Consider the following 19,772-nt stretch of genomic DNA (forward strand, 5'->3'; position numbering starts at 1 on the left):
AAAGTCATTGCTGTTGCTGCTGCTGCAATGAATTTTGGACTCGTGGAAAGTCAGAAGCTGGGTATGTCCTAGCCCGCAACTATATCTTGTTGGAGCATTTTGTCAGTATTAGAAATGTAGGCACTTTAGGGTCAAACAGAACAGCTTCAGAGCTGACTGAGAGCAAATGATACTTGTTGGACTTTGAATCAGGCCCCTCCCTCTCTCCCTATCCTGACCTCACCTTTGGTGATGTTGCATAGCCCTTGTTGGGATTTGCATGTAGATTTTATCAGTTGGAAACATGGTTGATTTAGTGGTGGGGATAATAGATGAAAAGTAACGTTGATGATTTGGTGGTGGGGAAAGAAATCATTCAGTCTTGTGTAATAACACATACAGATATTTTTTAAAAATTAAAAAGAACGAGACCTGTTCTGGTGTCCTTGGAGATGGAGCATGCAATGTCCACCAATACCCTCGGTGCATTTAGAGAGAGGTGGGCACTGCGGAAGCTGAAGTGCATCATCTCCCATTCTAACGTTATTTTAATTTAGCCCCCTCCCTGTCTTCCTGCCCATCCTTTATTTCAGTTGCTGCTTGTAATTGATAATTATTTAATTTTGTTCACTAGTTCATTTGGAGGTGGGTTTTCAAAGAGAAAAGGGCTAGCAGGTGCTCGGGTATCCTTGGAAATGGAACACCCTTGAGGCTTTTAGAAAGAGATGGCCACCATGGGATCTAGAATTCATTATCTTCCCCCCTTAACTCCTCCTCTTTTCCTGTTCTTGCTTCACTTATATTTCTGTTGCACTACCCCTGGTGGGCAGTTAATTATTGTCCATTTCGTTAGGTATGAGAACAGGGATCTCCCACCTTCTTTGTTTTTTTTGTTATTGTAAGACTGCCCCTGCTGGGCAGTATGAATTATTTGTTTGATTAGACAATTATGTGATTCAGTGGTTTTTAACATTAGACAAGGAGCTGGATTCACAAGATGTGAATAAAATGTCCTTGTAATAGGAAACGAAAAAGAGCTGAGTTCTTCCCCACTGTGGGAGTTGGCTTCTGAGAATGGAAAGGTGGAAACTGATGTTTAGTTTAAACTGTAGACTTACAGTAAAACTCTGAGAGTATTTTGCTGCCTCATTCAACATATGGATATCCGTCCATTAACAGATTTCAAGACTAAAATCAATGAAAACTTGCCAACTTGTTGAATGAGAAAAGTCTCATTTGCTTCACCTTTTTTCTCACTAACTTACACATTGCAAAGTAAAGAGGGCCGAGTCTTATCAATATTGAATTGATGTGCAGATTATTTTAGAAAATCAATCACATTAATCTGCAGTAAGTCGAACTTTACTCTCACTTGTGCCGAGTTATTAGCTGGGTAAAGCTAAGCATCCAATCACTTACAATCACAGCCATACAGATTGGTATGTTCCCACAAAAACATATTCCTCAAACTATACAAATATAAGGAAATTGAACAGAAGGAATACGTAATGATATTGGCCCAAAAATTGGGGTGGCACGGTGGCACAGAGGTTAGCACTGCTGCCTCACAGTGCCAGGGACCTGGGTTCAATTCCAGCCTCAGGTGACTGTCTGTGTGGAGTTTGCACATACTCCCCATGTCTGTGTGGGTTTCCTCCAGGTGCTCCGGTTTCCTCCCACAATCCAGAGATGTGCAGGTTAGGTGGATTGGCCATGGGAAATTGCCCATGGTGTTCAGAGATGTGAAGATTAGGCAGGTTATAGGGGGATGGGTCTGGGTGGGATGCTGTGAGGTTCAGTGTGGACTTGTTGGGCTGAAGGACCTGTTTCCACAGTGTAGGGATTCTATGAAAATACTGTTTATTTTATGATCATTTACATCCAACAGAGTGTGAATGAAGTTCTAGGGAAGAATTCAGAATCCAAAATCAGTACTACGTGTACTGTTAAGAGGTGGATTCCTTTACTCATCTCTTGAACCGTCTCTGCTGGCAACGGTAGCCTGAAGTGGACAAAATGCACAATGTGTTTTTCAGTATACAATTCTTTTTATTATTAATGTGACTCTCTGGTTCATAGAATCCCTACAATGTGGAAACTAGCCCAATAAGTCCACACACCATTGGAGCATCCCAACCAGACCCATCCGTTTATAACCCACCTAAGTGACACATTCCTGAACACTGTGGGCAATTTAGCATGGCCAGTCCACCTAACCTGCACACCTTTGGATGAAGAAATCATCACCTTTGGTCTATGGGAGGAAACTGGAGCACCTGGAGGAAACCTGCACAGACACGGGGAGAATGTGCAAACTCCACACAGACAGTCGCCCAAGGATGGAATTGAACCCAAGTCCTTGGTGTTGTGAGGCAGCCATGCTAACCACTGTGCCACCCCAATTCCTACTATCTATTTTTGTAAATGAACTGGTCAAGAAAACTGTCAGTCTGAAAAGAGTTTGAGGAACCATTGGCGCAATGTAATGAATGCATAAAGAGAATACGTTGTTGGATGGGGGAAGTTAGCATCTCTTCTGACCTTTGCATCTCTGTTTTAAATAAGTGGCCCCTTATTCTGCAACTATGTACCCTGGCTTGAGAATCCCCACTAGTGGAAACATCATCTCAACATCTATCCCACTGAGCCCCCTCCAGAATCTTGAATGTTTCATTAAGATTGCCCCTCATTTTTCTAATCTGTAATAAATAAAGGCTCAGACTGTTAAACCATTCTTGATAAGTCTAGCCCTTCATCCCAGGAATCAGTCTAGTGAATCAATGTTGAACTGCCTTGAGTGCCAGCATATCCTTTTTTGAATGTGGGGACTCTATATACAGCACTCTGGGTATGTCGTCACCAATACCCAGTTTTGTAGGGAGACTTCCCTGCTTTGGAAACTCCAACCAGCATTAAAATTACTTTTGCCTCCTTGATTACTTGCTTACTAATTTTTTGATTGTTACTCACACGTCTTTGTGCTGTACCTTTTTTGGAGTGTCTCTCCATTTTTCATAATAGGCTACCTTTTGATTTCCCCTATCAAAGTGCATACCTTCACACTTGCCTACATGAAACTCCAACTGCCAAGTGCTTGCCCATTCATTCAACCCATCAACAACCCAATTCAGATTTCTTATGTCTTTGCCCTCCTTCCTTTTTTCAGTTGTCAGCAAATTTGTATACATTGCACTGTGAATCCTTCTCCAACACGTTAATATAGATAATAAATAATTTAAGATCTATGTCTGATCTTTGTGCCACTCCACCCTGAGAAAGATCAATTAATCCTAACTCTGTCTTTGTGTGTTAACCAATCCTCAATCCATGTTAATATATTACCCCAAAATATGAACCCCCTATCTTAATGCAATAACTTTTTATGTTAAATTTTATCAAATGCCTTTTGGAAATCCAATAACACTACATCTACAATTCATTTCTGTTTCTTATATTCTCAAAGAGGTCTAGCAAATTTGTCAATAACAAACTCTTACCATTTTCCCAACGAGAGATGTTAGGTTAACTGGGTTAAAGTTTTCTGTTTTCGGTTACCCTTGCTTCTTAAACAGGGATGTCACATTTACAATTTTCTAATCCACTGGAACCCTCCTGGAATCCAGTGAATTCTGTAATATTTCAGTTAACACCTGCAACTATCTCTGCAGCCACTTCCTTAAAATCATTTGACGCCAACCATCTGATCCTAGTGACCATCTGTGTTTAGTCCCATTAACATAAAGAAGACTTTGCCTTTTGTGATAGAGACTGTTTTAAGACCTTTGCTCCCATTAGCACTTAGCATATCTACTATCTTTGGGATACTAGTAGTGTCCCCCACTATGAGAACTAATTCAAAATATTGTTTTAAATTATTTGCCATTTTCCTGTGCCCCATCATTAATTCTCCAGTTGTGTCCTCCAAGGATCTCAATCATCTTAGCTACTCTTCATATATACCCGTAGAAACTCTTTGTTTCTTGCCAATATACTTTCATAATCAACTTTGTCCTTTTTTATTAGCTTTTTAGCCATCTATTGATGGTTCCTTAAACATTCCTAATCGTCTCACCTACAGCTTTGGATATGTAAGTTTTTGGTTGGATATTTTCCTTGACCAACTTTGCCCACCATGGGTAGTTTCCCCTTCTCATTGAGTCTTTCTTTTTGACTGGAACACTTTTTTTTTGCTGAGTCCTAGGAAATATTTGCTTAAATGCCTGGCATTGTTTGTCCACTGGCCTTCCTCTTAGTCTCTTTCTTTAAATCTGTTTTCAACAACTCTTTCTTCATGTCTCTGTAATTGCCCTTAATTAAGTTGAGGACACTAGTTTTAGACCTGAGTTGCTCTCCCTCAAACTAAATTTGAAATTCAACCATGTTGTATTCACTGCCCCCGAAGGACCCATAACAATGAGGTATCTTATTCACGCTACCTCATTATATGTTACCAGATCTAAAATAGCTGTTCCCATGTAGGTCTGCAATTTAGCGTTCTAAGAGACAATCTGTTGTAAATTCATCTTCCATGTTACCCTTGCCCATTTGATTTGTTGAGTCACTTTGCAGAATAAACTCACTTATTGTAATTGTAGTGCTCTTCCTACATGATTTTCCTATTTTATACTGCCTGATAACTTTCTGTATAAACAAAGCTACCCCACTCCCTTGAATAGACTTCTTCATTCTGCAGTCACCTGCCTGTTATAGCAAACAAGTTGTGATCATTCATTTATATTTGTGTTGTCAATGTATCTACCTTTTTACGAATTTGTTTGTTGGAACAAGATGGTATTTGCATACTCAGGACAGCAGCCGTCATGAGTGCAATTTTCATAATATTTGTCATAGAATTCCTACAGTGGGGAAACAGGCCATTCAACCCAACAAGTCCACACCGACCCTCTGAAGAGCATCCCACCCAGACTCATTCCCCCTACTCTTTCCCTGTAGCCCTGCATTTCCCATGCTAATTTACCTAACCTACACATCCCTGAACACTATGGACAATATAGCATAGCCACTCCGATTAGCCTGCACGTCTTTTGGACTGTGGGAGGAAACCAGAGCACCTGGCGGAAAACCACACAGACACGGAGAGAATGTGCAAACTCTACTCCATTGCTGGACGTACTGTCCTTTTTTTTTGGAAGGTTGCTGGATTAAGGTGTTTTAGGCTTCTCTGGCACATAGAGGTGACTGGCTACATGATAGCCACCTTGACATGGACATGCTCTGCTGGGCTCCGCTGCTCTGATAGCTAAAATAATGCTTGCAACTTTATGGAATGCATGGACATTGATCTCAGAAATGACCAGAATAAGTTAGAATTTAATTTCTTGTGGACCTGGAAGAAACCTGACAGCTTCCCCTGCCTCCACCAAAATAGATAGTAATAACTGCTAACTTTGCTTCAGTGTCACGTTGCAAGTGCCTATCTGTGGATAGCAATTTGCAGGGGAATTTTGGCTTCTTTTTCCCACTCTAATTGAAGGAGATGCTAAGGGCAGAGTTGATCCTGAGCTGTTATTATTTTGGCTGAAATAGGCTGAGTCAGCTATAGATCCTGGTATGGCACCAGAATTAGTGCATTCGCCCACTCTAGTTTTTGATAAAGTTCGTCAGTCACTTTTATGCAGAGAGATTTTTAGGGAATTAATCTGCAAAGAAAAAATGAAGTTAACATGCAAGTTTCCATCTTGCTGGTCTATGGCCAGACTACTAATCGGGTACGGCCTCCTTTTGTGTTGTGACTTTCAAAGTGTTTGAAATAAGAATGTACACTCACTGTGGTAACGAAACACTTACACATGGTTCTGGCATGAAAATTGTCTTGTTCTTTCAAAATTTTCTTTTTGCAAAACTAAAATTGTTTAGCATTCTACAGTGAATTTCAAATTGTTCAGTTTCTCTCATTTTAAAACACAGGCAAAAGGTAACGAATTCTGAACTCACTTGAAAATCATTTATGTGAATAACTTGAAAAATAGCTTCAACTGAAATGCTTCAAAATTGCACCATTAGTGGGGAAATAAAACAGTGTGATAATCAAAAGAGAAAGATTTAAATATACTGCTTGTGATCATAAAAATCTGTTGAACATTATGCTTTTGAGAATAGTCATCATGTAAGCAATACCAATAAAACTGTTACTAACGGTATTTCCTTCTTAAAACATGCATTTTTCTTATAGAACAATTTCAGAAGATGAAAACCAGGATCGACCACAACAATTAAGAGCTCCTCCTCCTCTCATCTCTCCACACCGTTCTTTGAGAGACACCTCCCCTCTTCCAAGACCCTTTCTATCTCCTCATGCACTGCAACCAGCTCAAGCACTTAACTACAGCACTAACTATTCTAGAATCAACAATGATGCACTGAAGGACTCAGAGAAACCTCTGAACAATAATCTGAAAAATGATGCTTTCAAAAAGATCACTGGAGAGCACTTTAGCCCAGCATTTACTAAATCTTGCACTGATAAAGATGTGAGTGTAACTAAAAAGTCTGGAATGCCAAGTCTAAAAACTGGCACGGTGCCACATTTGAAGGACCAGACTTCTGGTCATCAATCCACGAATGATTTCAGCAGTGACTTCAAACACCAAATTGCAAATAGCCACCTTGAAGAGGTACAGAAAGAGTGCTTGGATTTATCTATCACCTCTGGAGCAACTGATCTGAGTTTGAAAAACAGAAAGAGTTCTCCTGTGTCCAATACGTCTGTGCTTTGTAACAATTATGTGACTGCCAGCTGCATGTACAATCAAGAGCTTCTGCTCCAGCAACCTATTGTCAGCAAGTTAGATCTGGCAGAAAAGAAATTGAAGGAAGCCAGATTGAACGGTACGGCATTTCTGTGATTGTAAACTTTTCCCATATTTAAGCACAGCCTCCACCCATCTTATTTATTCACCTTGCTCTTCAGTAGTAATTCTACAGGTGTGTCATTGCAAAGGGCCATTCATGTTTTACATCTCTTCTAATTTGGACAGATTGGATTGAAGGTTTGGATATCTTGAATGGCATTAATCTCGGTGTGACTTTCTGCAGTTTTAGGACACTACATTTGAAGGACAGGAAAACAATCCAAAATTACAAAAAAAAACTGTTGTGTTGCATTCTTCAGTTTAGTGCAGATGTACCAATCATAAGCATAAGAGGCTGAGAGATGACCTTCTAGAGGTTTAAAAAATCTTGAGGGGCATGGATAGGGTGAATTGCTGAGGTCTTGGCCCCAGGGTAGGGGAGTCCAAAACTAGATGGCATATGCTTAAGTGAGAGGGGAAAGATTTAAAAGAAGCTTGAGGGTCAACTTTTTCCACACAGTGGGTGGTGCATATATGAAATGAGCTGCTAGAGAAAGTGGTAAAGGTGGATACAGTTACAACATTTAAAAGATATTTGGACAGGTACATGGATAGGAAAAGTTTAGAGGGATATGGGCCAAGTGTGGGTAAATGGGACTAGTTTAGTTTAAGAAACCTAGTCAGTATGGATGAGTTGGGCCAAAGGGCCTGATTCTGTGCTGTATGACTCTATAAATAAGGATTTGCAGAACAATAATGTGTGTTTCTTGTTTATAAATAAGATTATACACATATAATGGGTAACAGGAGACATTGTGCGAGATGTCTGATCTACAGGAGTGCTTCTCTCTGTAGAGTAAATGGGATTATATATTACATCGTGGCTTATGGTGGATAGTAGTGGATAGATCACAATTTTCTCCCTTTCTTGAAATAAAAGTTTTATCCATAAAGAGTACTTTATGAAGCATATAGTAGTTTACAGTAAATTTAGTATGAAATTGTTATATATTTTCTTAATTCTGGTTGTCAATAGGGTGCTGTGTTTAGGTTGTATCTTATACTATGTTTTCCTAGCAATAGGGTTAATAGTTCATTCTGGTTTTAGTAGTTATCCAACTTTACATCTGTCTCATCATAACATCAGGTCATTTAATAGACCCCACGGATGGAATCTGTGAACCATTTACCTAGTAGGTTTGGCTATCGTTGGTTAAGGTTTGTCTGACCAACACTGCACAGATCACCATGAAACTATTCCCAGAGTTATCATTGTGTCTATTCCTGCATAAAACTTTGCAGCAAGGTTCTTAGATAACAAGGTGTAGAGCTGGATGAACACAGCAGGCCAAGCAGCATCAGAGGAGCAGGAAGGCTGACGTTCGGGCCTAGACCGTTCTTCAGAAATCACGACAGCAAGGGTCTTAGACTACTCATGCTGTCTCGGTTTTCAGAGAACTTCGTGAGGCCCAGTGTCTACTGATTGAAGTGGAACAACAAATGTACTAGGTGTGTAGAATTCCTGCAATGGTGCCAAATCACTACACATTTCGACACTGAATACTTAACGGTTGTTTCATTTCCACACGAGGACTTCTATTTTGTGAGACTTGTTTATTGTTCAGTTAAATCTTTAAAAATTGTTGGCTATTCTTCTCCCAACCATCCAATAAGGATTGTTGAAACAATAATGTTGTTCTTTATTTGAACAAAAGATTATATATATACATTGGCAACTGAGTGGCTATGTAGACATGTCTGGTCTGTAGGACTGCTACACAGTGCTATCTATAGAGTACATATGAACATTGAAACATATGAATTCAGAGCAATAGTAGGCCATTTGGCCCTTCTGCATTCAACTCTTATAGGAAAGATGTGGATGCTTTGGAGAGGGTTCAGAGGAGGTTTACCAGGATGCTGCCTGGACTGGAGGGCTTATCTTATGAAGAGAGGTTGACTGAACTCGGTCTCTTTTCATTGGAGAAAAGGAGGAGGAGAGGGGACCTAATTGAGGTATACAAGATAATGAGAGGCATAGATAGAGTTGATAGCCAGAGACTATTTCCCAGGGCAGAAATGGCTAGCACGAGGGGTCATAGTTTTAAGCTGGTTAGTGGAAAGTATAGAGGGGATGTCAGAGGCAGGTTCTTTACGCAGAGAGTTGTGAGAGCATGGAATGCGTTGCCAGCAGCAGTTGTGGAAGCAAGGTCATTGGGGTCATTTAAGAGACTGCTGGACATGCATATGGTCACAGAAATTTGAGGGTGCATACATGAGGATCAATGGTCTGCACAACATTGTGGGCTGAAGGGCCTGTTCTGTGCTGTACTGTTCTATGTTCTATGTTCTATTAAGGTCATGGCTGATTTGTTAGAATTTTGAATTCTGTACTATCTCCTGTCTTGGCCTATGGAATGTTCAACGACCCCATCATTGCCAGCTTCTGAGCCACAGTTCTGAAGTCAGAAATCCTCTGAGAGAAATATAATCTCGTCATTTTTGTCTTGAAGGGTCACCCCTACTTCTTAAACAGTGTCCCCTAGTTCTGGATTCAGCTGCAAGGGGGAAACATTCTTTCCAAGTCTACCATGTCAAGACTGTTCAGGATAAGTCCAGACTGTCCAAACTTTCCTCAGAAGACAACCTGCTCATTCCAGATAGTCCGCTCGTAAATCTCCTTTGAACCCCCTCCAGTGCATTTAAATTCTTCCTAAAATAAGGAGACTGAAATTGTACATTGTAGTTGAGATGTGGTCTTGGAATAATTGAACCATAACTTCACTACTTTTATGTTCAATTCCTCTTGCAATAAAGGATATGGTTCCATTAGCTTTCTTAATGACTTGCTGAACCTGTTACAGTAATTTCCTGTGACCCATACCTGAGAATACCTAGATCCCTCTGCACCTCACATTTCTGCATGAGTAATACTCTCTGTATGAGTAATACTGTGCTTTTTTTTAATCATTCTTGCCAAATTACTTCACATTTTGCCATCGTATACTTCCACCTGCTGGGTTTTAGACCGTCTATATCAGTCTATAACTTTTTGATGTTGGGATTATGCATCGTATCTTGTCTCATGGTGGATAGTGAGGGATAGCCTGTGCCTCCTTAAAGATACATCACAACATCCTCTCCACTTAACTTCAAACATAAGGAATGAAAAGTAAAATATTGTTTTCAAGCAGCACCTTTCATGCTGTCAGAATGTCCTGAAGTGTAAGACTACTAATTAATTACTTTCAGACTAGTCATAGAATTCATATTCTATGAGGTCCACCTGCTGACCTTGTTACAATTGCTACACTCTTGACTGTTACTTTTTTCTGTATAGTAATTTGCACAGCTTGGCCCAAAAGCAGCAACAAGATAAATGGACAGTTTGCCCATCATGGCATTTGACTGAAATTGCACTTGCTGTTCTTCAATGATGCAATGAGATTTTTAGATCCACATAAATGAGCAGTCACAGCCTAACTTTTTACATTCCACCTGAAAGATAGACCTCAGCACTCACTCAGCACTGCACTGAAGTGTTGGCATTACTTAGAATCAAATAATCCCTACAGTATGGAAAGAGGCCATTTGGCCCACCAAGTCTGCGCTGACCCACCAAAAAGCATTTCATCCAGACCCAGCACCTCACCCCATCCCTGTAACCCCACATTTCCCATGGCTAACCCACCTAGCCTGCACGTCCCCAGACACTGTGGACAGTTTAGTAAGGCAGAGCCACCTAACCTTCACACATCTTTGGACTTGTTCAAATCCTGGAATGGTCCCTGAATCAGATCACTTACAGTGCTCACCCTGCTGCGTGAGAAGATTGTTTGCAACACTCAAATTGTGATGTAAAAATGTTCCCAATCCGAATACCAGATCTCCACCCTGACACCAGGTCATGTGGGAATTGTATGGAATGACTAGCTCAGTGTGAAACCACATAGAGCAGTGTCTGGGAAAGCCTCCTGCCATTTCTAGGGGCCCCTCATATTTTCCCGCCACCACAATTTCTGGGTCCTTTCTCTTTAAAGTCAATAGATGAAACAAAATTAAGCAAGCTGCATTCAGTGGTCCATCTGATTCATGTCAGTGAACCATTTAAAGATGTGTCAGGGTGATGTAACAGCTACAGTTAAATAACCAAAAAGACTTTAGTGCTCAAAAACAGAAGTTGTTGGAAAAGCTCAACTGAGGAAGGGTTACCTGACCCAAAACATTAAATCTGATTTTTTTTTACAGATGCTGCCAGACCTGCTGAGCTTTTCCAGCAACTTCTATTTTTGTTCCTGATTTAGAGCATCCACAGTTCTTTTGGTTTTTACTGAGACTTTAGTGCTGTTTGTTCTTAATTTTTCTATTTGATTTGATTTATTGATGTCACGTACCTAACTACAATGAAAAGCCTTGTTTTGCGAGCAGTACAGGCAGACCATAACAAACAAGGACATACAGATCATAGGGTGCTTAGGCAAAGCGAGGCGTGCAAGGTTATGCCTGTACTGGAGGTGCACAAAGCAAGATCAACTTTATTTGAGATAACACAGTGTGAGGCTGCATGAACACAGCTGGCCAAGCAGCATCAGAGGAGCAGGAAACATCAAGCTTTCCGTGTTATCTCAGATGCTCCAGCATCGGCAGTTCCTACTACCTCTGTATCAACGTTATTTGAAATAGTTTAAATCTTTTCATAATTTGATACAGAGGTACTGCAATAGAGTTTGTGTGCATATATCTGAAATGACATGGACGACTGTCTGCGTGGAGTTTGCACATTCTTCCTCTGTCTGCGTGGATTTCCTCTAGGTGTTCAGGTTTTCTCCCACAGTCCAAAGATGTGCGGGTTAGGGTGGATTGGCCATGCTAAATTGCCCATAGTGTCCAGGGATGTGCAGGCTAGATGGGTTAGCCGTGGGAAATGCTGGGTTACAGGGTTAGGGCGGAGGGGGTGGGAGCAGGTGGTGGATCTGAGTGGTATGTTCTTCAGAGGGTCAGTGTGGACACAATGGGCCAAATGGCCTGTTTCCACACTAGGGATTCTATGATTGATTCCTCTATGATTGTATGTGCTTTTGTTTGACACAGTTTTTGTGACACACTTATTTCTGTTTATTGATTTCCTATCCCCAGGACAACATTCTGAGCACCGTTCTTTAGCTGGTACATTCTGCAAAGGAGAGATAAGGAACAGAATACGCAGATTGGCAGAGCAACCTCCTCTCAAGCTGGATGACACTCCTAGGGTAGGTGCACCGAAGTCTCATTTATGTGATGGTTGCCCTAGTCAGCAAGCTCACTGTGGTTTACTGCATATATTTTAGGATCTTTCTTTAGATTTTGACATAAAATATTCAACCGAATGTTTGTGTTTTTATGCCAAATATTTAAACTGACAAATGTACAGTAATAAAAAGTTAACAGCATCTGTAAACGGTGAAAACGTGCACATCTGTGTAAAATTTTAACTGTTTTATGTTCTTTAAATATCAAAGGCTGGACGAAAACTTACTCTGATGTCATTACGAAAAAAAATTTGTACATAATGGTGATCCTGTACTTGTCAAAGTAAAATAAAATCCTTCCTCTGATTTTATTTTGGGGCCATCTTTTTTTTTGTTTTGTTTCACTCGTACAGATTTATCGTGTGTGTGTGTTGGAACAAATGCCTTAGAAGTTCTTATATTTTGGAAGTACCTTGGTCTGACAAAAAGGTGTGAGAGAAATTCTCCAGATGCAATGAAATGATGCTTCGTGCTTGTGCTGAAGGAGATATATGTCAGTGCGTTTTGTGTATCTGTTCATACTTCAACACCCTCCCATTAATTCATTTATCTCCACACCCGTCTCCCTCTCTACCTTTCTTGAAAAGCTTGCCCTTTTGCTAAGGTATCTGTGCTTTCACCCAGACAGCTGCAGTTCACACCTGTGTTTTGACAGTGAACGGCATCAGCCAGTTACCAATGCAACCAAATCTATTCTGGTTCCCAAAGGACGTGCACAATGTTCACTATGCAGCTTTGGGATTGTTTCACCATGATGAGCTGTTATGTGAAGAGAAATATTGTATTAGTCCAGAAAATGGAGTGTGACCCTTTGAGGTTCATATTTTAAGTCTGAGTGTAGTAATTATTAGTGATTCCTAATACAATTTTCATATCATACACATTGTCTGTTTGCCAATGTTCACGGTTCACCGGTATTCATATGATAAAAAGATGCATATTTATAAAGAATCTATCACAGCTTCTAGATTTCTCAAAGGGCCTTAGAGAAAGTTATCCTTTCTGTTAATTATACAATGCTAATATTCTTTAGGAAGGACGTGTTCCATCTTTATCTGGAATGACCTACATGGGATGCCAGACCCACAGCAATGTGCTTGACTCTGAAAATCCCTCTGAAGTGGCCCAGCAAGACAGTAGTAGTTGGATACAAACAAAAACATCTCAAATAAGGACATCCTTCCTAACATCAGGAGTCTAGTGCCAAAATTGTGAGATCTGTCTCACAGACTAGTCAAGCAACAGCCTGATATAGTCACACTTCTGAGATCACTCTTTCCACACAATGTCCCAGGCACCACCATCACCAGCCATGGAGATAGCTTTCCAACAGCAAAGGCAACAGCACTGTCGTATGCAGTTGGGACGGAGTTGCCATGGGACTCCTCACCACTGACTCAGACGCCATGAATTGTCATGGCTACAGGTTTAAAATGGACAAGGAAATCTCCTGCTGATTATTGCACACCAGGCTCCTCAGCTGCTGAGTCAGTGCTCTTCCATGTTGAACACCACTTGGAGGAAGCACTGAGGGCAAGGGTACAGAAGGTAGAGAGGGGAAGGTGAATGAATTTTAACTAAGAATGGCTCGGCAGCAGCACTACTGATTGTGTTAGTTGGGTACTAAAGGACATAGCTACTGTACTAAGTTTGCAACTGATGGTGAGGGAACTAACCAGGGTACAACAGGACACTAATCAGATGGGTCAGTGAGCTGAGGAGTGACAGTTGGAGTTTAATTTAGATAAATGTGAGGCGTTACATTTTGATAAGGCAAATCAGGGCAGGACTTACACGCTTTATGGTTGGATGCTGGGGAGTGTTGGCAAACAAAGGGATCTGGGGTACATGTGCATAGTGATAGTGGAGTCACAGGTAGACAGGTTAGTGAAGAAGGCAATTGGCATGCTTGCCTTCATTGGTCAGTACATTGAGTATCGGAGTTGGGAGGTCATGTGTACAGGACATTGGTTCAGCCACTTTTGGAATACTGCATTCACTTCTGGTCTCCCAGCTGATAACATTACACCATCTAAAAGGCATCTGGATGGGTACATGTATAGGAAGGATTTAAAGGGATATGGGCCAAATGCTGGCAAATGGGACTAGATTGTGTTTAGGATATCTGGTTGTCATGGACAAAGGGTCTGTTTCCCTGCTGTATAACTCTGTGACTGTAAGAAGGAAAAACACACTTGGTAAGAGTGACCACTGCACAGTCCTTGTGAAGATGAAATCCTGCCTTCACGTTTTGAACACCCTCCATTTTGTGTTGTGTGGCACTATTACCGTGCTAAATGGGACAGACTTCGAACAGACCTAGCAACCCAAGACTGGGTATCCACGAGGTGCTGTGGGCCATCAACAACAGCAGAATTGTACTCCAGCACAATCTACAAGCTCACTCAACTGATAGTATCAAGCCAGGGGATCACCCCTAGTTCAAGTCCAGGAGGGCATGCCAGGAGAAGCACCCAGCGTACCTAGAAGTGAAGTGTCAACCTGATGAAGCTACAAAACAGGACTACTTGTATCCCAAACAGCATAAGCAGCAAATGATAGACAGAGCCTAGTGATTCCTCATTTACCAAATCAGATCTAAGCTCTGCAGTTGTGTCACATCTAATTGTGAATGGTGATGAAGAATCAAGCAATTCACTGAAGGAGGATGGTCCATAAACGTCCTCATCCTCAGTAATGGGAGAACACAGCACATCAATGCAAAATATAAGGCAGAAGCATTCACAATAATCTTCAGCCCGAAGTGCAGAGTGGATGATCCATCTTGGCCTACTCTGGTGGTCCTGAACGTCATAAATGCCAGTCTTCAACCAACTTAATTGACGTCATGTGATATCAAGAAACAGCTGAAGGCACTGCTTTTACAAACGTAAGGGCCCTGAAAACATTTCTGGCAATACTACAGATGAGTTCTGCACCAGAACGTGACACATCCCTAGCCAGGCCATTCCAGTTACATTACAACTATGGTATCTGCCAACAATGTGGAAAATTAATTGCCACCTCAGTAGCCTACTTTCGATCATCAGTAAAGTAATGGAAGGTGTATCGACAGTGTTATGAAGCAGCACCTGCTCAGCAATAACCTGCTCAATGATGCTCAGCTTGGGTTCTGCTGAGGCCACTCAGCTCCTGACCTCGTTACAGCATTGATTCAAACTTGGGCAAAAGCATTGAATTCCAGAAGTGAGGTGAGAGTGAGAATGAGAGTGACAGCCCGTGACATCAAGGCTGCATTCGATCAAGTGTGGCATCAAGGAGTCCCAGCAAAATTAGAGTCATGGATATCAGGGGAAACACTGTTCTGGTGGAGTAATACCTGGCTGCAGATGGTTGTGGTTGTTGGAGATAAGTCATCTCAGCTCCAAGATGTCTCTGCAGGAGTTCCTCAGGGTAGAGTCCTTGGCCCAACCATCTTCATCTGCTTCATCAATGGTCAGCCCTCCTTCATAACTTCAGAAGTGACAATGTTTGTTAATGGTTAAATTATGTTCAGTACCATTTGACTTCTGAGATACTGAGGCAATCCATGTACAAATGCAGAAAATCCTGGACAATATCCAGGGGCTGACAACTGGCAAGTGATATAAGTGCTGCAAATGAGCTAAGTATTGACCATCTCCGACATGAGAATCTATCCATATTAAATAACATTACCGTTGCCACATTCCCCACTATCCACATCTTTGTGGTTACCATTGACCAGAAAGTGAATAGCACATCAGAGGTAAGGAATCCTGCAGTGAGTAACTCACCTCCTAACTTCAGAAAGTATATGATTGAATAGTCCCCATTTCCCTTGATGGGTGTACTCCAACAACACTCAAAAAGCTTGACACCATCCAGCACAAAGTAGCCCACTTGACTAGCACCACATTCATAAACATTCATTTCCTCCAACACTGATGCTCAGTAGCAGCAGTGTATTCCATCTTCAAGATGCACTGCAGAAATTCACCAAGACTCTCAGACAGCACCTTTCAAACCCACAACAACTACCATCTAGAGAGAAAAGAACAGCAGGTACATCTGCAAGTTCCCCTCCAAGCCACTCACCATCCTGACTTGGAAATGTATCACCAACGCTTCACTGTCACGGGGTAAAAATCCTAGAGCTCCCCCCTGAATGGGATTGTGGGTGGGTGCTCACCATATGAACTGCAGTGTTTCAAGAAGGCAGCTCAGCACCATCTCCTCAAGAACAACTGGGGATGAGCAACAAATGCTGGCCATCCAGCGATGCCCACAGAAAAGAGCAATGAAAGATGTGTCACAAATGCTGGCCCCTGCTATTGATGTCCACAGTCAATGAAGGAATAAAGAAAAAAATTGCAGTCATGTTTTACATGCTTGAAATATATGTGTGCATTGTGGGAATGCAAGAGAGTATTCCCCAAAGCTGAGTCCATGTACTCATGTAGACATTGACTAACTTAAAGTGATTCCTGTCATCTTCTTAATATTCCATCACAGAAAATGTTGTTCCTAGGAGCAGTGGGCCTGACCACTCAGAGCAAGAAAGAAGAAGTCAAACAGCAGAAGATGAGAAAGCGCCGCAGGATGCTGCGAGAACGCAGCCCATCCCTACTTTGTTCTGGGAAGAAACAGCTTTCTCCACTTCCTCCTCCCAGGTTTTGTTCTGTCAGCCACTCTCCAGAGGAACTGAACAGGGCGGCTGACTTTGAGGAAAAGAAACAGTTTCTTGCACTCTTCAACTTAAAGCATTTGACCACAGCGCAAAGGAAAGGTAGGTTAACACTCTCCTTCCAGTGAGAATGAATAACCCATGATCGATCAGATTGAATAATAATGTAAATACAATAAGGAGTCTTTCTTGCGTTCGCATTCTTTTAAGGTGACTGCTGAATAATTGTGGGAGCAAGTACTGTCTTTTTTTCCTGAACCCTCTCTTCCCCTCAATTAGCACAAAAAATCCCAACCAGAGTTGAATTGATCATAAAATAGTATGAACAGAATTGTTCAGCATACTTTTCATCAATCTATTTACTGTCAATTTTTTTTGTTTCCACTGCTGTCTTACTGTTTCATGACAGCAGGATCTTGTTCCCACACTATTCCCATGTACTGTACCTACCAGAAAAAGAACACTTCCCACATGCAAGTCATTGCCTCTTGAAGTAGGACTAACCCATGTGAAAGAAGTGAGTGGGATATCATGTGTCAGGATAAGCATCCATTGTTGTTCCTGTGGGGAAAAGGAAATGGTACAAATTGTCCACAGTAAAAACTGATCTCTCCTACAGTAGTAAACCCATAGGTGCATTGCTTTCCTGCTTTGGTTGGAACCTACCATAGGAAACCCTAATATCCCATGTTCCAAATGAAGGAGAAATGCAACATTGGATTTTGGGTGAATGCCAGTCCATTGAATTTGTAGTGAGTTTTGATCCTGCAAAAAATTGCTGAGAAAGTGAGCCAAGAGGGCAAGCAACTGAAGAAAACAAAAAGAAGTGTGGAAGAGGTAGAAGCGAGAAGACGGGGAAGTACAAGAGTGATATCATAGAGAACGAGGGACAAAAGTGTGAAGGATTTGAGAAAGAAACAGAAAAATGCAGGGAAAGAGAGACAGAAGTGAAGGAATGGAGATGGAAGTGAAAGGAGATGGAAGCTTGGCTAAAGTGAATTAGGAAAAATAATAGAATTTAATGGGAGGGTAAAGGATTGCAGTGGGATCGGGTATAAATAGCAGAGTCAAAAGATTTCAGCCACATTAAGTACACTAGAAGTGCAAATGTAGCATTTATTATGGCATTTCCAAGCCAATTTAATGATGCAAGATTGGCTTAGCTTTGTGTTACAAGAATATGGCCCTTCGATGCTTAAATCCATCACCTCAGAGAAAAATTTCTGCTTCTGTTACATTTAATTCATATGTGAAATCACACAGTAAAGTTAACCTCTTGCATTACAGATATTGAAGAGACTTTGTTGAAGCTATTAAGTAAAAGTGGGAAGAAATGCAATCCTGAACTAGATTCACAACTTTCAGATCCACCTCAATGTGACAAGGATCCAGCTGTCCGGTCAGGTAGGAGTATTGTCTGTGCAATAATGTTCCCAATTTTGTGCTTCTAAGTATACAGATCATCCTGAAAGAAATGGATGATAGCAGAAATCATAGTCTTGTCTTATCTTGTTATTTTCTGCCTTGCAGTATTGACTTTATGTGATGAAATGTTTTCTTCAATAATTTGACTTTTATAGGCTCTGTATCATCACTGTTTTGTTGTCTTTGCAGGGGTGGTAGGCACTTACAACTTAGACTTTGTGACAATCATTAGTGACCCCCTTTCAGCTTCTTCAACCTTGACTCCTCATTAAGAGGGAGGATTTCCTTAGTTTACTGTTACAATGAAATCATAAATCTCTCTTTTATGCTTGTGTTTACGGTGTCACAATTGGAGAGGGACTTTTGCAGGATTACACCATAAACATGAAACTGCCTTCACCTTTAACAGAGCCTGCCAACAATTACCTGCCCGCTGCTGTTCAATGTGCCCCTTCCCCCAGTCCGCTTCTACCCGTGGCAAGCGTGGCGTCGGACAACCTGCCCACCACATGTCAATTGCAACCTTTAAGTGGACAATTAATGTCTACTTAGTCCTCATCCTGCCACAGTCAGTGTTTAACCAGGAGAAGTGTACTACAAGCAATCAGGCTGGCAGCTTTCCCTGCACAGGATTGTGGAAGGCGAGTGGGGAACTCCTTCCTTACTTGACCAGCTGAGCCCATTAGAGTATTCATCCTTCATTCCTCACCATCGAATAAAGGTGGAATACTGCAGATACTGGAAGTCTGGCAGCATCTGAGGAGAGAGACAGAAACAGAGTTAAAAATGGAGAAGCGTCATGCCGAACTCAAATTGTTGAATCTGTTTCTATCTCGGCGGACACTGCCAGACCTCCCGAGTTTATCGAATGTTCTCTCTCATCATTCACTGGGCTACTACCAAGCACTGAACAAAAGGAAAGCAATGTATGAAAGTGGTACCAATTGCAGTATTAATCACAGTTCTAACTTCTCTTTAAAACCTCACACTCTTCCTATGTCTGCACGCATGTCACATCATTCCTTTCAGGTATCTAATTAGTTCTTGGTAATAAAAGAGAGTGGCATTGCTTTAAATAACACGTGTTAGGGTGTGGAAAAATGTAGATGCTTTACACTGAATTTTATCACTATTGCTGAAACGTATGATATCATTTGGGTCAGAGAAAGCCCTTTATGAGAATATTTTTGATTAATTTAATTTTGGCTTTCACATCAGCTATAATATTAGCCAATCTGATGAGGGTGGCAATTTAGTTTAAATAAAGAGCAAGTTAGGCATCATGTTGCACTAATGTTTGGGGAATGGGGGGAGTCTTTGTGTAAATAATGACATTCCTGTCTCTGCGTCAGAAGCATAAACCAAAATATCCTGTTATTTTTATCAGTTCTCAGGAGTACAAGTGGTTCTTTTAGATCTGTTTTACCACTAAGTTTAAGTTAGTGAGGTTCCCCACCACAATTTCAGCCAACGATGAAGGTTGTTGTTTATGGACTCACACCCAAGCTTCCGAGCTTGGTTTCTGAGTTCCACTAACTCCCGTATTGGGAAAGATGGTCATTGACTAACTGACCCATTTCCCAGTAGCCCTAAGCAATATTT

At 41.2% G+C, this 19,772-nt stretch overlaps 1 protein-coding gene across 8 annotated transcripts in view; it reads left to right on the plus strand.

The window, feature by feature from the left end:
* LOC125447272 (genetic suppressor element 1-like) overlaps nt 1-19,772 on the plus strand; it is a 277,157-nt gene that overhangs the window by 239,430 nt on the left and 17,955 nt on the right. For all 8 annotated transcript variants that reach the window (XM_048521570.2, XM_048521587.2, XM_059652856.1 and 5 more), the window contains 4 exons: nt 6,173-6,828; nt 11,928-12,040; nt 16,574-16,847; nt 18,033-18,149. In XM_048521570.2, the coding sequence (XP_048377527.2) occupies nt 6,173-6,828; nt 11,928-12,040; nt 16,574-16,847; nt 18,033-18,149 (1,160 nt within the window). The remainder of the gene's footprint in view (nt 1-6,172; nt 6,829-11,927; nt 12,041-16,573; nt 16,848-18,032; nt 18,150-19,772) is intronic.

Source organism: Stegostoma tigrinum, chromosome 2, assembly GCF_030684315.1.
Source record: "Stegostoma tigrinum isolate sSteTig4 chromosome 2, sSteTig4.hap1, whole genome shotgun sequence".
Taxonomy (NCBI): domain Eukaryota; kingdom Metazoa; phylum Chordata; class Chondrichthyes; order Orectolobiformes; family Stegostomatidae; genus Stegostoma; species Stegostoma tigrinum.